Below are 20,321 nucleotides of genomic sequence, written 5' to 3' on the forward strand. Positions count from 1 at the left end.
TGTCTTCATAGCCTTCGAGAAACAAACCTTCAGCAGCACTGGATGTACACACGACAATTCTATTCTGTAACTTTTAGACATTTAGCTCTTACTTCATAGCTCCAAAGTGAGCGAGTCTTTCCGCACAATGGCAGCTAGGTGGTAAGGCGGACAGACTGCTGGGCCTTAGGAAGACCTAAGTTCAAATCTCACCTCAAACACTTAGCAGCTCTGTGACCCTGGGCAAGTCATCCTACCTTTGTCTGACTCAGTTAGCTCATCTGTAAAATGGGGATAATCATAGCACCTACCTCATAGGATTTTTATGAGAAAAAAAATGAAATGATATTTAAAAAAATAAAAACCTTTGAAAACCTTAAAGCATTATGTAAATACTAGTTACCATCGTGGTCATCTTTATTTTCATGAGCAGGGCTTTGTTTACATGCAAACCTGGTAAAACTAAACTAAACCTCTTGGTTGTGGTCCCTATGCATGAAGGCAGGAAGAAGGGTTTGTCAGTTTTCTTGTTTTCCTCAATCTTCCAGGGGCCCTCAGTCAATGCACTTCCCTCTGGCTTTTCTTTTTCCTCCCTCCTTTAGAGGAAAGAAGACAGGGTGGCAAAATCGAAATAGCTCTAGCTCTTGAACTAGAGGACCTGGGTTCAAATCTTGCTTCTGATCCTCACTACCTCTATGACCTTGGGCAAGGTAATCTCTACAAACCTCCATTTTCTCATCTGTAAAATGAAATGGTTGGACTAGATGGTCTCTGAGGTCCCAAATACTGCTAGCTCCACGATTCTCTGTTCATCCATAAGGCCTCTTTCCCTGTTCCTAGTATTGTTTGTTTGTCTTGTGGGGGGAGAGGGTATTGAGAAATAGCTTCCTCTTGAAAAATGATGACGGTGGCATTACTTCTCCATGGGATTTTTAAAAATCTAAAATAAGATATAACACTTTTTGATTGCATCCTGGAACTATACCAAAATACCCTCAGAATGGAACTCGGGAGGAGATTAGCTCATGGTCTGCTCTGCCCAAGGTGGATTAGTTACTGCAGAATGAAATAGCCTTTGTCACATGGTAGCTTCACCTGTAAGTCGGCTGGCCCCATGGCACAGACCCAGAAGAGGGTGTTAGCAGGATGCTCCTTTCTGTTTCCTCCCTTTGTATGCTGTGATTGAAGTTGTCTTTTCTCCCATCCTCAGACTCAGCTGGAAACCATGAGGCAGACACAGTGGCCAGAAGTCTTATCTTAATGTACTTTAAAGGCCAAACTGCTTCTCTCTGTTCCTCATTCATGGGATTCTCCACCTTCCACCTCTAGGCCTTCCTGCAGACCATTCACCATGCTGGAAATTCACTTCTGCCTTACCTTCACCTTGTGGAGTCCTCCCTCTTTTTTCCCCCTCTTTCTTTAAGATGCAGTTCAGACACCATCTTCTCCAAGAAGCCTTTTCTGATTTCTCTCAACTTCTAGTAATCTGTCATGGAAACTTGGACTTAAATACTTTATGTAACTAGAGAATTGACCTCAGATCCAGGAAGATATGAGTTCAAATCCTGCCTCTGACGTTTAACAGGTTATGTGACCCTGGACAAGTCACTTAACCCTTTAGTGCTCTAGGCAGCTTTCTAAGACTATAAATTGCAAAGAAGGAATGGACCTGAATTTGTAGAGAGGGTTACCTCACCTAAGTGTACTAATGAAATCACTGATCCAGACCCTAGCCTGAACTTTTCCATGTATGAAAAATATGCTTAAATCTTTTCCTCTCATTTTCACACATCCTCCATTAAAATCCTCCTCCTATGGGCAGAGGTAACCCTGAGTCCTCAAAGGCTTTTTCCTACCAGGAAAACACAAGTTAAATCAAGTCAACAAGGTTTATTTAGTACTTACTATGTGCCAGGCACTGTGCTAAGCACTGGGTGTACAAAGAGAAGCAAAAAAAACCCAAAAAACAAAACAGGTCCTGCTCTCAAGGAGCTCACTGTCTAATGGGAGAGATAACATGTGAAAACTATGTACAAATTGGAGGTAATATCAGAGAGAGGGCACCAAGATTAAGGAAGACACACTCTCTGGCAGACCTTCCCAGTCTGGAAAGTCTTTGAGAATGAGCCCAATAACAGACTGGGCTATAGCTCTGCTGTTCAATGACCAGCCCATTTAGGTGCTGAGAAGCTCGTCACCAGCTTGACCACATGTTGATGGATTTTTTCATCCGTATTCACTCCTGAAGCATGGATTCCAAAGGGATTGCAATCCATATAACCACAGTGATGAAATAACGGCTCCTTGAAGCATTGTTGTGCACAGCATAAATACAGCAGGCAGACCTGCAAAGAATTAGGAGGAAATTTAAATTGGAAAAAAAAATCACAGCAACCACACACACACACACGTTATAAAAAAGGTCTCCTCTTCCTCAACACCTTCCTCCCCCCACCTGTAAAAGTCAAATGATTGATTTCTTTCTCGGTAAGGGCCATGGGTGGTATTTACAGCCCCACAGTCAGCAGAATGGAGATAATCTAGGTTCTGTTGGTTTTCCTAGCTGAAAGCTATTTTAACTGATAGGGAGGAGGGGAAAAACCCACAAAACTCATCTCCCCTTGATCTGACCAGCAGAGAAATTTACAGAATATCTTTCAGTTCTAGTGAATGTGGCAAAGGCCTTTTGTAAGCTTTTGTAAAGGATTAATGTAGGAACTGCGCTTAAATGTTCTCAAAAATATTCAAGGTGAGGCAGGATTTTTAGTAATTTGTCAATGAATTTCATAACCTGCAAATATATTTTGTTTTAGATGTTGATGGTCTGTCTGACAGCTTAGGGAAACTTATATTGCAGCATAGCTTCTACTATTTATCCCAAACCCCACTGTGTTTAAGTCTTGAAGGGTTTAAAAGCATATATATTGTAGTTGCTTCATACAGCTATTCAGAGTGGAAATGCCACGGTAATTAGAGAGGACGTTCATCAGAGTCATTCTCACAAGAAATTTCCTCGTGTCAAAATCATCTTTAATAGCATAGGGCATGAAGCATGCAATTTTAAGTCATTGTCTTCTTTAAAAAGCTATTGAGTGTGAAACACAAAGGTGGTTATACTAATTAGCCACAGGAGGAGCTTAGATGTTACATGGGTTTGAAAAGGTGGGGTTTCCCCCCTCCCTCGCAGCTTGTATTATTTCATTCCAATTTACCTGAGTTATATTGCAGACGGTCATTTTTCAGAGCTCAGGTTTATCGGCTTCCCTCAGAAGCCCATTAGAAATCAAGGGGTTGAACTTTGCCCTGCAATGATTTGTTTCTTTGCTCGAAGACTCCTAAATGCATTTTCCCAAGATCAAGTAAGGAGACCTTCTTTCTATATTTTGGCTTTCCATTCAGGGCCAGCCAGCACCCTATTCTCTTTGTGGCTGAAATCTAGTGGGTAGACTGATCAACTCGATTCTAACTGAAAACATTTATTTGAAGGAATTTTAATTCAGTAATAAAAAACATTCTCTATGTCTTCTGTTGTTCAGAATATTTTGAATAGTTGAAAATAATGTTAACTCTCAACATGTATTTTTTTTTAAAAGCTAAAATGGTATTTGTGCTATTTTAAAAAATGAACCCAGATAATAAGTATTGCCTGTTCTGGATATTAGTAAAAAATGCTATGTAGTGAAATATTTAAGTAATATTAAGGAAATAGGATCTCCTTTCAAACACTTGCTCTAAGCACAGACATCTGGATAGCTAATGTTCTTTGTTATTATTGTTTTTTAACCAGGTGTCTTATTAAGGATTTTGAAAAGCGCCCATCCGTCACACATCTCCTAGAGCACCCATTTATCAAAGAAGCCCATGGTAAGGATTTGGCTCTGCAGAAACAGTTGGCTAAGCTTCTTCAAGACCAGAAACCCCATCTAGGCTCTGTTGTCAAATCCAGGTAATGTGCCCTGCATCTTCCTACAGCCTCTCTCTGATTGTTCCTAAAACATCCTTCCAAATGTCTTCATTTGCTAGCCATTATGACTGGTAATTATTATATCTCTACATTTTCAAGGGCTTTATTTACATCTGGTTAAGTGCTCTAAGCTCGAGGAATGAATGTAGTGCTTTCCATTTGTGCTTTTACAGCTAGTTTCATTCAATCAGAGCTGAGATCTCATCTTATTCTGGTGACCATTTAAGTCTCTTTTTATATTTATTCAATGCATAGAAGTATTATCAGTAAAGGCAACTATAGAAAATAAATAATTGGTACGTCATGTGAAAATCTTTGGCTGAGTGCCGAATTACCGATATGAATGTACATGAAGAAATAATTTGGGAAAGATTAAAAACTGAAAGGAAGGCTTTTTTTTTCTGTAATATAGTCAAAGGTTGTTTTCTGCTTAATTAAACATGCCCAAGAGACAATTTAATATTTCAGATACGTCAGATATGCCTTTGTCCTGTCCTTTAAAAAATTTTAACCAAGTTTCTTCTTTTTTTTAAGATAAAGTTTAAAATGAATGTTCATTTCATTCAAGATGGCTTGAAGAGTGTTTGTTATTTGCTACGAAATAATTCTCTGTTTTCTGTCCAGGAGGTGGCAGAATTTCTCTTTTTTAAAAAGTGAATTTAAATGCAAATGAGGATGCCTTCCTTAACAATCACTTGGTGATATACAATTTGCTTGGACACAGATAAGCTTCAGTCCATTTTTATTAAAACAACACTTGAAATAATGTTGATGAAGAAAATTAAATGTCATGATTCATAAGTCATGGAAATATATGCTTATTCTGTAAGAACTTTCCTGATTATAGGCAGAAAACTCCAGATATTTGTATGTGAGACTAGGGATGCTAAGCCAGGGAGAAGTGTAGTTTCAGTGTGAATGCATCCTGCTGATTTCTCTTTTCGTGTAGCAACAGTAGCAACTTCCATGTACCATTTTGGCCATTTACCATTTTGGTAGTCCCCAATTTTTGACCCTCTCTTGTCTTCCATCTTCTCCCTCTCCGTTCTCCAACTTTCAGTGTTCATTCTTCTGGAGAACTGACCTACCATATAGAGAAACCTTTACAGAGAATTTCTACTGGTTTAGTGTCCTAAGAATACCAAATGAACCCCATTTGGCTTCATTTCTTCCCTTCCCCCCTTTTTGGTTTCCTTGTCTTGCCCAGAAAACTGCTTTGAAATGATCCAAGGCCGGTTAGCCACCTCCTTCTATGTTATGTTTTGAAGGCTGGCAGAGAAGATTTTCCAGACTTCCTTGACAAGGTCATTCAACCCTGTATATTTGTCCCTTTCCCTCTCATGCCTGACAGCTGTCTCTTCAGATACAGCCTTTTTCTTTATTATCTCTACAAAAATAGCTGCCAGCTTGGCTTCCATTACCTGAGAAAATCTCTCCTTCACTCTCCCTCAATGCTTCTGACTTACTGTGATTCTTGTGGCTACCTTCCCAAATCCTGAGTTTTTCTTCTTTTCTTTCCTCTTACAGAGAAAAGGGAGGCTTGCCCATAGACTCGGGAACCTTTGATCCCACTTTGAAAGCCCAAGTTTCTTTGGACAAAGAGATCTTTATTTGTATTAATTATAGGGATAGAGACTTTACCTGTGGTTTCGATGATTCAGGAAAGTCCTGGATAAAGAAAATCTTTCTACCAATAGAGATTGACCCCTTCTCTGCACCTTATACACTACCTTAGAGAGTTGTTTACAGAGCAATGAGAAGTTAAATAATTTAAAGTTAAATAATAGAAAGAATGTGTCAGATCAGGACTTGAACTCAGTTCTTCCTGGCTATGGGCCCAGCTCCCTATCATCATGGTGTCTCCCAAGAGAATTTATAATACTAGTAGCTGGCATTTATATAAATGCTTTAAGGTTTTTAAAGTACTTTGCATATATCATCTCATTAGAGTGTCACAGCTCCATTAAGTACAATTAGACCCATTTTGCCACTGAAGAAACAGCAAGTATCAGAGGCAGGATCTGAACCCAAGATTCAAGTCCAACCGTTCTATCCACTACCTATGACATTTAAAGTGTGCAACACACAGTAGTTTGCCAAATGCTATTGTGTATGTGATCTCATTTAATTCTCTCTCTTTCTCCCTCTCTCTCTCTCTCTCTCTCTCTCTCTCTCTCTCTCTCACACACACACACACACACACACACACTCTTTGAAATAGGCAGGGATGGGATTGGTAGACCCATTTTATTGGATTAGAAAATTGAGTCTTGGCATGATTAAATGATTTGCCCAAAGTTACCTTTCTAAGGAGTAGCGAAAAAGAGATTAGAACCCAGTGGCAATAGGGTTGTAGGATTTGAGGCTTGCTTTCCGTGTGTATTTCCAGAATTTTATTTGAATGCCCAATTCCTATTTACTAGCCTAGAGTGACAATGTTTATAATCTTTTTAAAATTATTAATACCAAATTCAACAATCCTGTGGCACGAAGGGCCAAATTTATCTTTCAGTATTCTCCCCTAAAGACCTGGTAGCCTTTGTGTATTGTATAGCCCCACTAGACCTTTAAACTCATAAAAAATGATTGGATTAAAAGCTAGAAGGGACTCTACAGAGTATAGACCAATGTGGGACACTGGAAAGAGCACTGACTTTGGAGTCAGAGGATCTGGGTTTAAATCTTGCCTCTGTCACTACTTGTGTGATCTTGGGCCAGTCGGTTGCTCCCTTGGGCCTCAGTTTCCTCATCTGCAAAATGGACTAGACAGTCTTTGTGTTCTCTTCTACCTCCAAATCTATGAACTCCCTCATTTTACAGATGAGAAAACTGAAGCTAAGAGAAGTTAAGAGATTTGTCCAAGGTCACACCAGTGGCAGAGATGGGTTTGTTGCCCAGGTTTCCTAACTCTCAGGTTTATGTTCTTTTGTAGGGATCCTGGCTATAATACACTGTATTAGGAGGGCAGAGTTTATAATCTCAAAGAGGATCATAAACATGTTTGAAAGGTTCGGAACCGCCGGATATAAGAAACTCTCAAAGTAGAAGGCAGAAGAATCAAAACATATATTTAGGCTCCACAGTAACCAACCCATGAACCAGCAACCCCATTTTGATATATTGATCAAAAGCTTCCAGGCCCAATAAGTACGCCTTGAAAGAATAACCAGGAAGCTACAGAGAAGCATGATTGAGTAAAGCAAAATCATGCTTCCCCCTCTATGGTAATAAGATTACCCACTGGCCTGAAGTCTTTGTTCAGCTTCCTCCCGTAGGTCAGCTCTGCTACTGGCAGCTCCTGCTTCAGCTGTGGCTGTGGCTGTGGCTGTGGCTGTGGCTGTGGCTGTAGCTATAGCAGCCTCTGGCTCCAATGGGAGCTGCTTTTAACCATCCAGCTTCTGCGGGGGGGGGGGGGGGGGGGGGGGGGGGGGGTGGGGGGGGGGTGGGGGGGGTGGGGGGGTGGGGGGGGTGGGGGTGGGGTGTAAGGTACACCGGGGAAAGCACAGGTTCTTTCAATCTGCTTAAGCAAGGTGAAGGGGTTGACCGGGAAAGCACAGGTTCTTTCCATCAGCTTAAGCAAGGGAAGCAAGGTGAAGGGGCTGACAAGCTTACTCCAGTCCAACATACAAACAGCATTCAGTTCAGGGGAAAAAGGCAAACTAGTCAAGGGCACTTGTTGACTAAGTGCTAAGGAGCCCATTTTTGGTTGCCAATACATACACCTAAAGGAAATTTATTCACACACACACACACACACACACACACACACACAACTTCTGGCTAAACTCCTGGCCATAAGTCCTAGATCATTGCTTGGTTAGCTCCTTCTGTCTTCATATCTGTCTTCTGATCTAGTGAAATTTCCATGCTGTCTTAAGTTACTTACCAGAATTCACAACCATTCCTTTGTTTTTGCAAAAGGAAGTAGGAACTCCTCCCAAAAGATCCAGTGATTACTTCTTTTCTGCGCAAAGTGACCCTGGGCAAATCACCTGGCCCTGGTTACCTCAGTTTCCATATCTGTAAAATGAACTGGAGAAGAAGTGGCAAACCACTCCAGTATCTTTACCAAGAGGTCAGGTAGAGTTGGACATGACTGAAAGGACTGAACAATAACAACTGTTTCTATTTGTATTAAATATTCCTCCCCACCCCCAAGAGAACTTTGAGACTATACCACATACTTCAAGTCCATTATTTAGAGCTCTGGATAGTAGGGAGGTTTCGTTGTTTGTTGTTGTTTAGATATCTAATCTGAATCTCTTTAAATCAAGTAAATATCTGATCAAATAGTATGTCCTTCCAACCTTCTTAGAAGAGAGTTGGGTGTCTCTCTTCTAAAAGTCTATATTCTAGCTGTTCAAGAGCTGAAAAATCACTCTAATTTCTCCTTTATTTTTAATTAGACCCTGGTAAGCAAGCAGATCACTGGAATCTGGCAAGAATAATACCTAGAAAATTGCTAATTACCCCCACTCCCAATCCAACACAAAAAGCTTTTATTAAGCACCTGCTAAACACAAGGCAGCACGTTCAGCACCAGGGCTATAAAGACAAAATGAAGACGAGATCTTTGCTCTTGAAGAGTTCTCACTTTATGGAGAAGACACGACTTGTGAAAAGATAAATGCAATAGTAATGCCTTCAAGATGGAGAGAGAGGTACCAAGTAGGAGAGAGATATCAGGAAAGTCTTCCTATAGGAGATGGTACCTGAGTTCTACCTTAAAGGAAGTTAGGGACTCTTAAGATACAAAGGTGAGGAAGGAGTGCATTCCATGGGTATATGATAGCCTGTGCAAAGGCAAGAGGTAGGAGATGACATGCTGAGTTCCAGGTATAGCACACAGGTCAGTTTGACTAGAACAGATTGTGTGGAAAGGAAGAATATTGTGAAGTGAACCTTGAAAGAAAGCCTGGATCGAGACTGTGAAGGGTTATCCTAGAGGCCATAGGGCACCAGGGGTTCTTGAACAGAGGAGTGATGCAGTCAGATTCATGCTTTAGGAAGATTATTTGGGCAACAGCAAAGAGAAACTAGAAGTCGAAAGTCTCAATAGAAAGCTGTTGAAATAGCATAGAAGAGATAATGAAGGCATGAACTAGGGTGGTGGCTTATATGAGTTGGCAAGAGATAAAGATGCAAAATATATTGTGGAGGTAGAATCAATAACTTGGAAAATGATTGAATGTGGTTGGTGTAGGAGAGCAAGAAGTTGAATATGACTCCAAGACAAATTCACTTGGCTAAAAAGATGGTGGTGCCCTCAAAAAAGTAGAGAAGTTTGCAGGAAGGAAGGGTTTAGTATGGAAGGTACTGAGTTCCATTTCAGACATGTTGAGTTTTAGGTGCCTATGGGACATCCACTTGGAACTTTCTGGAGAGCAGTTATAGGACTCTAGACTGGGGTAGATATATAGATCTAGAAGTCATTTACATAGGGTCCCAGGTGATAACTGAACCCATGGCAGCTGATGAAGCCACTAAGAAATAGAATATGGTGAAAGAGGAAAAGAGAGCCCACAATAGTGTGCTCTGGGGCACCCATGGTTTGAGGACAAGAAATAGATGACAAATGAGTAAAGAATAATGAAAAGTAATTGTCAGACAGTCAGGAGGAAAAGTAGGAGATGACAGGGTCATCAAAACCTAGAGAGAAGAAAGGACCTGGGAGGAGGATGAGCCACCAGTGTCAAATGCTGCAGAGAGCTCAAGAAGGGTGATCCTTGAGAAAAGGTCACCAGCTTTCACAATTAAGAGATCATTGGTAATCTTGGAGAGGACATCTTCAGTAAAGTGGTGGGGTTGGGAAGTCATCATTCAAGAGGTTGAAAAAAGAGTGGGAAGAGTAGAGACAGTTTTGTATCTGTGTCTGTGTTGTCTTTCCCCAATAGAAAGTAAGGTCAAAGGCCATTCTGCTTTTGTTTCCATATCTCTTGTGCCTAACATAGGACTTGACACAGTAATTGCTTAATAAATGCTAGTTGAATTGTAGTGAAATGTAATTAAATATAGGTGCTTTTTCTAGGATCTGATATGCCCAATAGAAAGCACCTTACAAACATATCCTTGGGTACACAAATGCCCATAGTCCTTTCATCTCTGTTGGATGTAAAGCCTGGAAAGGTCAGTGTTCAGAATTACAACTCCAACTAGATGGGTGTGTGTGTGTGTGTGTGTGTGTGTACATATATATGTGCATATCTATATCTATATCTTGATTTTTATCCATTATCTTCCCACGTATAGCCCATTTTACCAGTCCTAAAGAAAGAAGTCACAATGTTTAGAAATAAATTGATCATATACTTAATATCATTGACTTATAAGCAACTACTGAGTCTCTGTCTCAAACTGCTGCTTCCAGATCATAGGGGAAATAGATTTTATGATCAAATTTTGCTTGGTGAAGATGGAGAACCTTGACTGATGCTGAATTACATATCCCCCAGCACAAATTTAATGATAAATACATTCAAATTCATAGAATGTCAGTGTATATCTGGCACTTCCAGCTGCTCTGGATAAACACATTTTCCTCAATGAACCTGGTAAATCAAGTGGCATTGATAATGCTGAGATGTTCTTGAAATAAACTCTCCAGGCCTAGCATATGGAAGAATGTTGTAGTTGGCTTGGCATTTGTTATTCTCCTCCCAGCAGATGGCCTTGAGTTTCCTAATGCTTTTTCTTTGAAAGAGATAATAGCCCAATGTGGAATGGCCTAGCCTAAAAGGTTAACCAATTATAGTTTTGAGTTTGAAGATAGTAGATGATTTAAAAGTTCAGAAATGCTTTTGAACCATGCAGTTTCTGAGTTTGGATCCAGTCCTAGAACTATGTATCCATTTACTTTTGACAGATTATTACATCTCCCCCTCGCCCCCCACCACACCCAAAGAGAGCAAATAAGAAAGGATTTCTTGAATTTTGAATGCAAAATAATTTTTATGAGTTATATATAAATGAATCTTACATACATGGGCTAATTTCTTCTTGGAATATCCATAAATTTAAGAAGAAATGGTTAATATACATGTATATAAAATTTATATGTGTGAATTTGTTACTTTATAGGAGCATAGTCAATAGAGAGCAGGTCTAGAAGCCAGGAGTTCAAGTCCTGCTTCGCCTACATACTAATTATATGACCCTAGGCAAGTCACCCTCTTAGTGCTCTAGATAACTCTCAAAGACTTTAAGTTACAGAGGAAGTGCCAACTTTCATTGATAGAGAAAGTGTCTATATCCAGAATTCCTTATACAAGGAAATTCCAGGTCTAGTCCCTATCCCTAAAATATATATTAAGAAGAAAAAAATATATATTTGTAGATTGATGGAGTTCTAGGTTTTGAGTGATAGCTCAGGTAATATGACCATTGTTTCCCAGAAGGGTCATTGTAAAACAGGGTGAAAATGTCTTCACTATAGTGAACAACTATGTAGCACCCCAAAAAAGGAATCGATCTTTGTTTTCAGAGCAATTATTAGTCTAAAATTTTTAAAAAATAAATTGTGCTTGTTTAAAAACTATACATATATTGTTTATTTAAAACTACAGGTCCTGTTTTGCCATCTTAGTCCTGTAAGCTCTACCTCCTGCAGGAGGCCTATCCTTGTCCCTTCTGCCTCCAGAACCTTCCCTTCTAAGGTCTTTCCTCTTCTCTGTGAGGTGAGGGAGGGTAGAACAGTATAAAGAATAGTATATTTGGAGAGAGAGGAAATCAGAAGACTTTCTCAAATCCTGGCTTGATTATTTATTACTTGTGTTGTCTTAAGCAAATCTCTTAACTCTCTTAGGCCTCAGTTTTTCATCTGTAAAATGAGGGAGTTGTACTAGATGATCTCTGATATACCTTCCAACTCTATATCTTTTTCCCCTCTTTGCTTATGTTTATTTCTTTTTTTCCATTTATTTAGTATTTTATTTTTCCCCAGGTACAAGTAAAAATAATTTTCAACCCTCATTTTCAAAATCGTGAATTCTAAATTCTCTCCCTTCCTCTTCCTGCCACCAACCCCCACCAATTGAGAAGGCAGGCAATTAGATATAGATTGTACATGTGTAATCGTGCAAAACATTTCCATAACAGTCATGCTGTGAAAGAAAATATAGACAAAAGAAATCAATCAAAATAAAGTTAAAAATATGCTTTAATCTGTATTTAGACACCATCAATTCTTTCTCTGGGGATAGATAGTATTTTTAATGATAAGTTTCATCATAAGACAGAGATGTCTTGGATTTTTGCATTGCTGAGAATAGCTAAGTCATTCATAGCTGATCATCTTACAATATCGCTATTACTCTGTATGTAGTACATTTCACTTTGCATCAACCCATGCAAGTCTTTCCAGGTTTTTCCGAGAGTATCCTGCTCATCATTTCTGATGGTACAGTAGTATTCCATCGAAATCACGTACCACAACTTGTTCAGCCATTCCCCAGTTGATGGGCATCCCCTCAATTTCTAGTTCTTTGCCCTCAGAAAAGAGCTGCTATACATGTTTTTGTACACATAAGTCCTTTTCCCTTTTGTTTTTTTTATCTCTTTTGTTTGGTATACAGACCTAGCAGGGGTATTGATAGGTCAGACAGTATGCATGATTTTGTAGCATCCAACTCTATTTCTTTGCTCCTACCTTGTATGTACCAATCTATGTACTTGCGTTGTTAGAATGTATGCTTCTTGAGGGCAGGACCTGCCTTTTCTTTATATCCTCACAGTGTCTGACACATAACAAGTACTTAATAAATTCATATTGATTGATTAAACAGAATGAAAAGAACAATGGTTCTATAGGGAACTAGGCAGGCTCATTGCTTATAACTGAAAAAAGATGATTGTCTTGAGAGACAACCCTTCCTATTGACAGTAGAAGTTGCACTATGTGGTAGATAAAATGCCAGCCCTGAGTTTGAATTGCCAGTTCAGACACTTACTAGCTGTGTGATCTTGGTCAAGTCACTTAACATCTTACAGCTTCAGTTTCCTAATACGTTGAATGGAAACATTAATACTTGCCGTACCCATCTCATGATACTATTGTGAAGTAGGTGAGGTTTTTTTTTTTTTTCAAACTGTGAAGGACTATAGAAATTGTGAGTTTTTAGTATTTTTGGTAGTAATGCTAAACATATGGAGAAAGCATTGAAACTACATGGGTCTGGAAAAGCTCCCTCAGGATTGCCTTTTAAATTAAGTGTATGTGTGCCAGTCATTCATCACCATCAACATTGCCTTTGTCTTCTGGGCCAAGGAAATACATCGTAGGATGCAGCTAAAGCCCAAGGAGTGAAATCTCAGTGATTATTTTAGAAGACATCTGAAATGGTTTGGTTTACTGTGACAAAGCATAACACAACGTTGAACTAATCCTAACCCTAATTCCCAATTGAACTAAACTCATCAACATAAAAAAGCGCTTATGAAATATACATGCAGACATATATATATGTCAATACTTATAGCCCAAGCTTCATGCTGTCACCACTGAGGACCAATGCACTCAAAATGGATCCAAAACACTCCCATTGAATAGTCCAATGTGAACTTCTAAAATAAAAGAATCTACCCAAAGATTTGTTGGATTAAAGGACCCCTGGCTGGAAGCACAATTGTGAATGCAGGTGGCGCTTCCTCTCTGGAAGCCAGTAATACCACAAATACTGATAGCTAACCTAAGTAGAACTGGTTTGATAAATACTAGTGCCACCAGCGGCTGTGGGGCCAGGCCACCAGAGAGTGAAAAGGCTGCCGCAGACAGTGAAAAGAGTGCCACAGAGAGTGAAAGGAGAGCCGCAGAGAGTGAAAAGAGTACACGGGCCAGGTGGAAGAGTACAGCACAGCTCCATTTATTAAGCCGAAGAAAAGGGCTTATATACTTTTTTAGGCAAGTGGATCAACAAGTTCACATGCGAGACATTTGTTACATTGCATGACTTCCTCGTGCTTTGTTCCCTTTTTGCTGTAACGATATTGTGTTAACAGCTCACAGGTGGTGTTTAGCACGTGTGTGCTGAAGGAGCTTTGGAGAGACCACGTGTTGCATTATCAGCCCAAGGGCAAGAACAGGCCCCAGGGAAAACCTGGCCTATATCTTATCCCAGAATGGACTTTCTCAGAGCTGGCCCTCTATAGAGTAGTATGATCATATATAGCTCAAAGGGATTTTAGAGACTACTTACCCCAAACTTTCTTACAATCATTGAGGTTTTTACTTCTTGGCCCATAGCCGCATCCAATGATATCTTTCTTTGGTCCAGAAGAGAAAAGTGATACTGATAATGAAAAGTGGATGATTGGCATACATTTGCTTAATTTAATTTATAAATGAGGCTCATAGAGGTTAAGTGGCTGAAAAGTCACACAACTAGTAAATGGTAGAGACAGGACTCAAACCCAGGCCTTGTGACTCCAAATCTAGTGTCATCTCCACCATGCTTGATCCCTTCTCTTGAAGAGGCTGAAATCAAAGATCTACTTGTGTTGATGCAAGCAGGATTGATTAACATTTTTACCAGGATTCAAAGAAAGAAGCATGCACAACAAAAATGAAATATTAAGGCATCTAAGGCAATACCAACAACAATGAGTAGGAACACTTCCACAGAGTTCTGAAGATTCTCTATTGACCCATAAGAAATATCACAACACCAACAAAGGGTGTCAGTGACTTAACCATCATCAGACAGGGAAGTTAGATATATCAAAGCAGTGTCACTTCTGCAGTCTACATATAGTCCATCTTCACCCTCTGACCCTATGATGAGTGGAGAATGCAGAAAAATGTCAGCGTGGATTTTTCTTAGATGTTCAAAAAATTTACCTCTGAAATCTGAGTCAAAAACAAAAAAAACAGAGCTGTAATTATGCCTTATAATTATCCTTCCAGTTTCCAACATACCTTGTGTTTTATAAAATTATAGAATCTTACAGCTGAAAGACATACTGTAACCTGAACCAAACCCTTTATTTTATAAATGAGAAAAATGAGTTGCAAAGAAGGAAAGTTATTTGCCCCAGTTCACAAAGAAAATTAGTGATAGAGCTAGAATGAGACCCCAGGTCTTGGAATGTTCAGTCCAGGGTTCCTTTCACAGCACCACGCTGTTGGCAGATTCATGCTAATATCTGGAGCAGGTTCTAGGAAAACATTCAAAAGTAACATTTCAAATCCATGCGTTTGTCTATTTGGAGATTTGTCATGGGAGTTACGGAGAGGTACCCAGGGAGCTCATTATTAGTTGGAGTATTATAAGAGAACATTTTTATCACTTATATTGTTCCTTCCCAGGTTACTAGGTGCAGTGTGCAAAATTAAAGGGAAAGGAAAAGCCATAGAGATAGCATGAGGCAGTGGGTAGAAAGACCTTGGAGTAAGGAAGACAAACTGACCCACTCTTTGCTGCATTGCTGATCTGCATTAGGAGAGGGATTTTTCTTCATTGGGAGTTCCTTACACTCATGACGTCACTGATCATTTTTTTAAGCAGTGAAAGTTGATACTAAATTGAGGTTTCACCACATCCTCATCTGGTTCTAGTTACCTCAGTGAAAAGAGTGAAATCCTCGAAAGTTCTCAAAATTAACATCAGTTTACTTGAAACACAAACATCTTAGTCATAAAGGAATGGTATATGGGGGATGGGGGCAGCACACTGGGTATTCTAGGAACCTGGCTATCAACTGCATTCAACTATTAGAATTCAAACCGTATGTGTCAATGTAGGTGCTTTGGTGGGGGTGGGGGGCGGCGGTGATCAATGGCTGAGTGAGTAATAAAATCAAACAACAATAACAGGGTGCCACCACTCCAAAAAAAGCTAGAAACCTGCATTTGATTCTCTAAGATTTTGGTCCTTCATTAGACATTCCAGACCCAAAAGGACAAAATGGCCAAATAGTTGAAGGATCATAGAATTTAAAGCTAAAGAAGTCATTAGAGATCATCTGTTCTGACTTGCTGTAGGTCATACAGTAGCAGAGCTAGGATTCAAACCCAGAACCTCTGGTTCCCATATCTATCTAGCCTTTTCTCAATAGACTCAAAAGGGACAGGGGGCTCCAGAAGCCCCAGCCAAATCCCATGATAGGGATGACAGGGAGAGCTACTTGGGTGGTGGTGGGGTATAGACAGGCTAATTTTTGCAGTTCCTCAAATTGGATCCTGAGGGGCCAGAGAGATAGCATCATGTGTATCAGGTTAAGAAGGTAGCTGCTACAATCAGAAGCTGAAAAAAGCTAATACCGGAGGTTTGGAATGGAATGATTCCTTCCGATTGATTCTGCCTTGAACAGTATCCTGTTACTTCAACACCTGAATTGATTTTATTTAAACTTTCACCAAGCTGTTTGATGATTTGTCAATAGACTCTCTTCTAACCTAAAAAAAGAAGCCTCTCTGTGATAGAAACATTGCCTTATGTCTGGTCCAAAGACAAATAAACCTTTATCTTCCAACTTCTCTATTTTCATGGAAGGTACTACCGTTACTTCAGTCACTTGGGTTTGTTGCTCTGGTAGATATTTTCAATTCTTCGCTCTCACATCTCTAGTTAGTTACTAAGTGTTGTCATTATACCTTTATAATATTTCTTCTATCTGTTTGTTCCCTTCTCTCATCTCTATGAGCTTTGCAAAGTCTTGCAATTGGAGTCCCTGCTTCCAGTCTCTTCCCTCTCCAGTCTATCCAGTTGGCCTTAATCTTAGCGCCTTTCCTCTGACATTGTCCTCCTCCCTCCAGTTTATCCTATATAATATATCTCATTTGTATACAGTTATTGGGGTAGTTCAGTGGTGAAGAGGATCAAGCACTGGGCCTGGAGTCAGGAAGACCTACTTGAGTTAAAATCCAGTCTCAGATGCTTACTTAGCTGTGTGACCCTGGGTAAGTCATTTAACCTCTGTTTGCTACAGTTTCTCCATATGTAAAATAGGGATAATAATAGCACCTACCTGCTGGGATCGTTGTGAGGATCTAATGAGATAATTGTAAAGCACTTAACACAGTGCCTGGCACATGGTAGGTGTTATAGAAATGTTAGTTATGATGGTGATGATGATGATGGTGATGATGATGATGATGATGATGATGATGATATCTCCTCTATTAGACTGTGAACTCCTTAAGAGCAGAGACTGATTTTTTTCTTTCTTTGTAACCCCTAAGGCTTAGCATGGTGCCTGACACATAGTAGGTGTTTAATAAATACTAGTTGACTGACTGAATAGCCTCTTTACATGTGACAAAATAATCTTCCTAAAGTATTTGTCTGACCACATAACTCCCCTGTTTAAGGATCTTCAGTGGTTCCATATTGCCTCTGGGATAAAATACAAGCCCCTTAGCTTGACATTTAAAGCTCTTCACAGTCTGGTTCCAACCTAACTTTCCAAACTGATTTCACATTACACCTTGTGCACTTCCAAATAAACTGGTCTATTTGCTGCTACTGGGACTCATCCTGGAATGCATTCCCTCCTCAACTCTTAGACGGCCAAAAGGTTCACTTTAGGTGCCACCTCCTATTTTTTTATTTAATATTTTATTTTTCCCCAGTTACATGTAAAAACAATTTTAACACTCATTTTCAAAATTGTGAATTCCAAATTCTCTCCTTTCCTCCCTCCCCACCCCACCTCATTCAGAAGGCAAGCAATTCAATATAGGTTATACATGTGTAGGCATGCAAAACATTTCCCTAACAGTCATGTTGTGAAAGAAAACATAGACCAAAAAATAAAGAACCTCAAGAAAAATAAAGCAAAAAAAGTTGGCTTCAATCTGTATTTAGACACCGTCAATTCTTTCTCTGCATTTTTCATCAGTATTTCAGAGTTGTCTTGGATCTCTGTATTGCTGAGAATAGCTAAGTCATTCACAGCTGATCATCTTACAATATTGCTGTTTCTTTGTACACAATACATTGCACTTTGCATCAGTCCATGTAAGTCTTTCCAGGTATTTCTGTGAGCATCCTGCTCATCATTTCTGATGGTAGAGTAGTATTCTATCATAATCACTTACCACAGTTTGATCAGCCATTTCCAAATTGATGGGCATCTCCTCAACTTTCAATTCTTTGCCCCCAGAAAAGAGCTGCTATAAATATTTTTGTACATATAGGTCCTTTTCCTTTTTGTTTTTTGTGTCTTTTTGGATACAGGCCTAGTAGTGCTATTGCTAGGTCAAAGGGTGTGCGTGGTTTTATTGCCCTTTGGGCATAGTTCCAAATTGCTCTACAGAATGGTTGAATCAGTTTACTACTCTACCAACAATGCATTAATGTCCCACTTTTCCCATATCCCCTCCAATATTTGTTATTTTCCTTTTCTGTCCTATTAGCCAATTTAATAGGTATGAGGCAGTACCTCAAAACTGTTTTAATTTGCATTTCTCCAATAAGTAGTGACTTAGAGCATTTTTTCATATGGCCATTGGTAGCTTTGATTACTTCATCTGAAAACTGTTCATATCTTTTGATCATTTATCAGTTGGGGAATGGCTCTCATTTTTATAAATTTGACTCAGTTCTCTATATGTTTGAAAAGATGCCTTTATTAGAGAAACTTGCTTCAAAATTTTTTTCATGGTTAGTATTGCTAAATGTATTTCCCTCCATCCTATTCTTCCCCATTTGTTCTATTCTCTCTCTATTTCACCCTGTCCCTCCTCAAAAGTGTTTGCTTCTGACTACCCTCTCCCTCAATCTGCCCTCCTTTTTGTTCCCTCCCCCCACCTTCTTATCTCCTTTCCCTCCTATTTTCCTGTAGGATAAGATATGTTTCTATACCCAATCGAGTGTGTATATCGTTCCCTCTTTGAGCCAATTCCCCTCTACTGTAAAAGCTTTTCCTTTCCTCTTTTATATGAGATAATTTACCCCTTTCTACCTCTCCCTTTCCCTTTTTCCCCAGTACATTCTTCTCTCACCCCTTAATTTAAGTTTTTAGATATCATCCCTTCATATTCACCTCATACCTGTGCCCTCTGTCTACATATAACCCCTCTAATTGCCCAAATGAGAAAGTTCTTTGAGTTCCAAGTATCATCTTCCCATATAGTAATGTAAACATTAAGTGTAAAAATTAACATTAACTGTAAAAATGTAAAACTTAAGTCTCTTATTCTTTTCCTTTCCTGTTTACCTTTTAATGCTCCTCTTGAGTCTTGTATTTGAAAGTCAAGTTTTCTATTCAGCTCTGGTCTTTTCATCAAAAATCCTTGAAAGTCCTCTGTTTCATTGAATGTCCATTTTCCCCCGAAGCATTATACTCAGTTTTGCTGGGTAGGTGATTCTTGGTTATAATCCTCCTTTGCCCTCCAGAATATCATATTCTAAGGCCTCCAATTCTTTAATGTTGAAGCTACTAAACCTTGTGTTATCTGGACTGTGACTCCATGAAACCTGAATTGTTTCTTTCTGGCTGCTTGCAATATTTTCCCTTGACCTGGGAGCTCTGAAATTTGGCTATAATAGGAGTTTTCATTTTGGGATCTCTTTCAGGGGGTGATCAGTAGAAAATTTCAATTTCTATTTTACCCTGTGGTTCTAGAATATCAGGGTAGTTTTCCTTGATAATTTCTTGAAAGATGATGTCTAGGCCAATAATTTTTTAAATTATCTCTCCTGGATCTATTTTCTAGGTCGGTTATTTTTGTTAATGAGATATTTCACACTATCTTCTTTTTTTTCATTCTTTTGGGTTTTTGTTTTATTGTTTCTTGATTTCTCATAAAATCATTAGCTTCCATTTGCTCAATTCTAATTTTTAAGGAATTATTTCCTTCAGTGAGGTTTTCGTGCCTCCTTTTCTATTTGGCCAATTCTACTTTTAAAGGAGTTTTTATTTCCTTCAGTGAATTTTTGTGCCTCTTTCTCCATTTGGCCCATTCTGATTTTTTAAGACATCTTTCTCCTCATTGGCTTTTTGTAACCCTTATACCATTTGGACTAGTCTGTTTTATAATGTGTTATTAAATTTAACAATAAATAATGATAATAATAATAAAATAATATTTAATGTGTTATTCTTCAGCATTTTTTGTGTCTCCTTTATCAAGCTGTTGACTCATTTTTATGGTTTTCCTGCATCTCTCTCACTTCTCTTCCCAATTTTTCCTCTATCTCTCTTACTTGATTTTCAAAATCCTTTTTGAACTATTCTATGGCCTGAGACCAATTCATATTTTTCTTGGAGGCTTTGAATGTAGGAGCTTTGACTTTGTCATCTTCTTCTGAATGTGTGTTTTGATCTTCCTTGTCACCATAGTAACTTTCTATGGTCTGAACTTTTTCTGCTGTTTGCTCATTTTCCCAGCCTATTACTTGATTTTCAACTCTTTGTTAAAGTAGGGCTCTGCTTCCAGAGT

The 20,321-nt window shown here is 39.1% G+C and overlaps 1 protein-coding gene across 1 annotated transcript in view; it reads left to right on the plus strand.

Annotated features, from left to right (window-relative positions):
- MYO3B (myosin IIIB) overlaps nt 1-20,321 on the plus strand; it is a 636,303-nt gene that overhangs the window by 216,086 nt on the left and 399,896 nt on the right. Inside the window, exon 9 of the mRNA XM_036744020.1 lies at nt 3,767-3,925. Coding sequence (XP_036599915.1) covers nt 3,767-3,925 — 159 coding nt within the window. The remainder of the gene's footprint in view (nt 1-3,766; nt 3,926-20,321) is intronic.

Source organism: Trichosurus vulpecula, chromosome 2 (assembly GCF_011100635.1).
Source record: "Trichosurus vulpecula isolate mTriVul1 chromosome 2, mTriVul1.pri, whole genome shotgun sequence".
Classification (NCBI taxonomy): Eukaryota; Metazoa; Chordata; class Mammalia; order Diprotodontia; family Phalangeridae; genus Trichosurus; species Trichosurus vulpecula.